Raw genomic sequence first — 5,309 nt, 5'->3', positions numbered from 1 at the left:
GAGCGGAATATTAACGGAGCGCTTGCTTGTACGGTTAGAGCGACTTAGTGGAGCGCGCGTCCATAGAGCGGAAAACATAGCGGAGCGCTTCGCTCACATGCTCTGCTGCTGAATATGTCACTAATCTTAACAAAACGGCTATAACAAAGATTAATCTAAATTTAATTCCTACAGTGAACACTATGCAGTGTTATTTTACACTTATTACATTTCTGTACCTGAATACTACTGTTTATTTGATCTGTGCTTGTAAATTGTGTATTTCCCTTTTTTTTTTACTGACCGTTCACTTGCCTTTAATCATGTTTGAACTTTCTCAGACTATAGTTTTTGCTGTGGTACATGAAGAAGTACTTAAAGTGTGTGGAAAGCAAAGTTACAATGATATAAAATTAGTGTCATTAATTTGAGTTTGTTTGTATGTTCACATTGATGTAAAATTACATTTTCTGATTTGTGACATTACTTTTTATGTAATGCTAAAACACTGCTGGTCACTTTCAGAAGTTGTAGTGATTCTTTATTTTCCAAGAAAGAATGTGTGAAAAATTGGTTATATAATTTTCATTTTTAAATATTTTAAAATATCATTTAAATTGATTTTACACACTTTAAGCAATATCGTATCGCATTTTTTAACAAGGTATCACATATCGCATTTTTCTTCAATATCGCACAGCCCTATTAGAGATGTACATTTTCTATTCTAAAATGGGTGTTTCTAAATTAATAATAATTACAATTATGATGATAATAGTAATAACATTAATAATAATAATATATTATAAATAGGCATACCGCAAAAAGATGATACCAATTTTTACTCTTGTAATATTTTATTACTATATTTAAATATACAGTACATTTATTTACTTTTTTAAACCGTTATCTTATTGCTGTGGCTCCTTTTATAAGCTATATATAAACTATGTATAGATTTTTATATAGCACACACTTTTGTGGGTTCTGTTATGGTACTAATAATTTAGGGTGTGTATGGTTGTATCATATTGCGTCATGGGTATGGATTTTTTTTGTCATGTCTCCGTTAGTGCGTAATCCGCTGTGATGAGGATGAGACTCACACTGCTTCTATGTACTGCACGGTTTGTGCCACACACCTGTGTGCCGAGTGCTCCCAGCTCACCCACTCCACCCGAACACTGACCAAACACCGGCGTGTGCCGCTGGCAGACAAGCCCCATGAGAAGATGCTCTGTCCACAGCACCAGGTGCACACCATTGAGTTTGTCTGCCTGGAAGATGGATGCCAGCCGGGGCCGCTCATGTGCTGCGTGTGCAAGGAGTACGGGAAGCATCAAGGACATAAGGTGCAGAACTGTAATGCAGCATAATTCAAAAACACTTGTTAGGCTTAGATTATTGAGTTCGATTTCTTGATTCAGTTTTTCTTATTCACAAAGTTTTGATTCAGTTTCAATCCTGTATTGAGTCCTGTAGCAGATTTTCTGATTTCATTAACATTTTTAGGAATGTAACAATGCAGTTGTTTTTTTTAGATGCATTGCTTAAAGTTGCTGATGCAACTGCATTGTATTTAAGAAATATCTTGAAATATGACTTAAATAATCATTTGCAGTTGTGTTATTTCTGGTGCAAAAACACTGAAGCAAGATTATTATTGGTAAATAAAACAAACTAAAATCATTTAAAAAAAAAAAAAAAAACATGAATTAAAATATTTTAGAAAAACAAATTTAGCTACTTTCCAAGGAAATATTTCCTGTTTTCATTTAGTTTAACCTAGAAATAAATTACATTTTTTAATAAATTCAGCCTTGGTGATGAGACCTTTCAAAAACATAAAAAAAAATAAAAATTCTTATTGACCACAAACAAAAAAACAAAGCAGTTTGGACGACTTACAGTTGGGACGACAGTGATGAAAAATTGCGATCCGTTGGTTCCCGGGCCTGCGTTGGCCATGCTGAGGGTGTAGGGTCTGTCGTGTCTCAGTGTGGCATGAAACTCGTCCTCAAACTCTCCCCCCCAGATGCTCTCTCCACCCATCCCTGTGCCTGTGGGGTCTCCGGTCTGGATCATGAAGCCCTACACATGAGAAGTCACCTGTTCAACTCACATCCACCGGAGGCACACGTCTAAACACTCGACAGGAGCACATACCTTGATGACACGATGACATATGTGGCCATTGTAATAACCGTTCCTACTGTGGACGCAGAAGTTCTCCACAGTTTTGGGGCATCTAAGGAGAAAAATAAATAAATAACCAAGCATACTGGCTTCTCAGGCCAAACTGCTATTAAACGATAAAACATACTCCACAGGAAAGAGCTTGATATGGATGTCGCCCATTGTGGTGTGAATGATGGCGCTGTCTGACACTCTTTTCGGCCCTTCTGCTTGTGTGGCTGCCATCACTTCCTCTTTAGACGGCTTCTCATTAAAGATGTCACGGTCAGAATCAGCACTCTTGGTGTCCTCCGGCTCTCTCTTGGTGAACTGTTCAAAATAAACATATATTAAGGCCCGTTCACAGCATGAACAATAATTGTAAAGTTTAAGTAGATGAGTTTGTTTCTTCATCTGAACAGATTTGGAGAAATGTAGCATTACATCACTTGTTCAGCAATGGATGCTCTGCAGTGAATGGGTGCCGTCAGAATGAGAGTCCAAACAGCTGATTAAAACATCACAATAATCCACAAGTAATCCACACACCACTCCAATTAATTAATGTCTTGTGAACTGAAAAGCTGTGTGTTTGTAAGAAATCCATCGAGACATTTTAACTTCAAACTGTTGCTTTGCACATATCAAGCACCATTTATAAAGACAAAATATTTGTAAACATATTTAAGTGGATTTTGATGGGAGAGGACAGCGGGATGTTTTTTTTCCCACTGGAGGAAGTGTTATTATGGATTCAAATTTTAGCTAGAAATGATGGTTTAAAACAACTTAAATGATGGATTTGTTTCTTACAAACATGAATTATTGTGCTGTTTGGACTCTCATTCTGACGGCACCCATTCACTGCAGAGGATCCATTGCAGAGCAAGAATTTCTTCAAATCTGTTCCCATGAAGAAACAAACTTATCTACATCTTTGATGGCCTGAAGCGGAGTTAGTTTTTTTGGGGGGTGATCTGCTCCTTTAAAAAAAAAGATATCACTCTCAAAATGATTTTTCCACAATTATTTGAACATAAATACAGCCCACACTTATAATCAACAGAACATTATCATCCTTAGTGTGAACAGCTACACCCTTTAGAGTCTAAAGTGTGTCAGATTCTTCTGGATATTAACAGGAAAAAAAGTTAACATTGGAAAAGTTTGGCTGGAATCCCACCATGTAGAAGCGGTTCTTCTTGAAGGCGGTGCAGAAGATGGTGGGGTCTGGATCAGTGCTCTGCAGCGCTGGGTTCTCAGAGGCCTTCATCTCAATGGTTGGTGCGGCCTGCATGGCCTTGGCTATTCCCTGAAACAGACTCAGCTGCACCACACGGATGTTCTCCTGTTTGCCCAGGATCCGCACACACCTTTACAGCAAAAACAGTTCAGACACACAGTAAAACAAAAAATGTCATACACATGAGAGCACAAATACAAACACACACAAACACCGTCGAACGCAATCATGCACACATATATCTGCACTCATACAGTATACATGTATACATGCCTACACTTTTATATTACCTAATAAATAAATATAGACTGTAAAAATAAATGATCAAATCTGAAGACCATTTCATATTTCTGTTCAATAAAACCAGTCAAGTGTAAATTATATCATAATTTTAATAAAACACAAAATAAGGCAGAACCTATATATAGGCCCATAGGCAGAATTATACCCTTTGGTGCATGACGTCCACTGTAGTGGACAGATATATTTTCTGTCACAGAAAAAAAATGTACAAGAAAAATATTGTTAAAATCTGGATGAATCTATTTCTGACATCCTATTTAACTGAAAAATATTTTTTGTTCCTGTCTGGTTTTCTGAGAATAAGTATTTAACACTTATTCCCGAGGTACATGGTGCATCCCCTTTTCCTGCCGCCATTTTGAATATATTATGCAATATCTCAAAACAAAAAAATTGATAAAAAGACAACAATTAAATAGAATCGTAGACAACACTTTGGGGGTTCGCCAGTTGGTGGTTGGGTCCACTGTAGTGACCACGATGCATCAGAGGGTTAATATAATATTTACAAAAAAAGTGTAAAAAAAAAAGAGGTAATTTTACAAATATCAAAAATAATGTATTCAAATTTTCTGTTTTTGAGGAGTTGTACCACATGACAATTCATAACCTGAACTGATTTTGCCATGTTATTCAAGTCATCTGATATTTTAAGAGATTGACCCTATTGACCTATAGTGTTGGCAGACGTCCTCTCTATGATATTAAATTTTACATATTAGTAATCATTTATGTTCAAATATTTTATAATGAATAATAATAGTGATGCCAAACAAACTAAGCTTCTTGTGTAGAACTTCATTCTTTTAAATGAGGCTTTTCTTTATTATGATTAGGGCTGTCGTGATTCGCAGATTTTATTTGACTATTCGATCTTTAAAAATCCTCAACTTCATTTTGCTCGCGCCGACTAACCGGCAAAATACCGGAAGTGGCGCATTTCATGGACGAGAATAAATAAAACACATTATTAGACTGTTTAACCAAGGCTGCATGATATATTAAACATAATATTATATAATGAAGCATAATTGTAAATTCACAAATACTACGATTTAATTAAATAATTATATGCGATGCAGTTCTAATACAGTTATATGCGCTTTAATTATTTACATGCGTGTAGGTTAAGTACATGCATCCACAGGAACTGTTATCATTTACACGTGTGGAGCGTCTCAAACTCCATCTCTGCATGTTGTTGTGAGTTTGGGTTTATTATAACGTTCATCTGGGAACGCAATGTGTGCCATTTCATCAGATTTCTAAGGTAAATCATTTATAAATCTACGCACACACAGGAGAATACATCATTATCTCGCGGTTTCAAAATAAAAGCTAAAATCCTCATTCTGAGTTTACACGTTTTGATGTCCACATATTCTTTTAATTACGGTGGCTATAGCATTTCTGTCTTAAATAAATGGCCAAATATTAAAGATTAAGTGGACATTTGAATTAAATGGTGTTTGGTCAATATTAAACAAGTATTAGATAGATCGCACAGTAATGTGTAAAAACAATCGTCAGGCCGTTGGCGCCACCAGCAGGCCTTTGCTGTAATGTGTAATGTATATTAGCTCTATTGTTTATAATACATTATGTATTT

At 35.9% G+C, this 5,309-nt stretch overlaps 1 protein-coding gene across 1 annotated transcript in view; it reads right to left on the bottom strand.

Annotated features, from left to right (window-relative positions):
* Window positions 1-1,081: 1,081 nt before the first annotated feature.
* LOC107558664 (peptidylprolyl isomerase domain and WD repeat-containing protein 1-like) overlaps window positions 1,082-5,309 on the bottom strand; it is a 14,965-nt gene continuing 10,737 nt past the window's right edge. Inside the window, exons 7-11 of the mRNA XM_016242322.1 lie at window positions 3,338-3,527; window positions 2,303-2,484; window positions 2,146-2,227; window positions 1,888-2,070; window positions 1,082-1,291 (exon numbers count right to left, since the gene is read on the bottom strand). Of these exons, the coding sequence (XP_016097808.1) occupies window positions 1,082-1,291; window positions 1,888-2,070; window positions 2,146-2,227; window positions 2,303-2,484; window positions 3,338-3,527 (847 nt within the window). The remainder of the gene's footprint in view (window positions 1,292-1,887; window positions 2,071-2,145; window positions 2,228-2,302; window positions 2,485-3,337; window positions 3,528-5,309) is intronic.

The sequence above is a fragment of the Sinocyclocheilus grahami genome, unplaced genomic scaffold (assembly GCF_001515645.1).
Source record: "Sinocyclocheilus grahami isolate Dianchi unplaced genomic scaffold, SAMN03320097.WGS_v1.1 scaffold655.1, whole genome shotgun sequence".
Taxonomy (NCBI): Eukaryota; Metazoa; Chordata; class Actinopteri; order Cypriniformes; family Cyprinidae; genus Sinocyclocheilus; species Sinocyclocheilus grahami.
The sequence above is the reverse complement of the archived record's forward strand: the minus strand, read 5'-3'. Positions and strand labels throughout refer to the sequence as shown.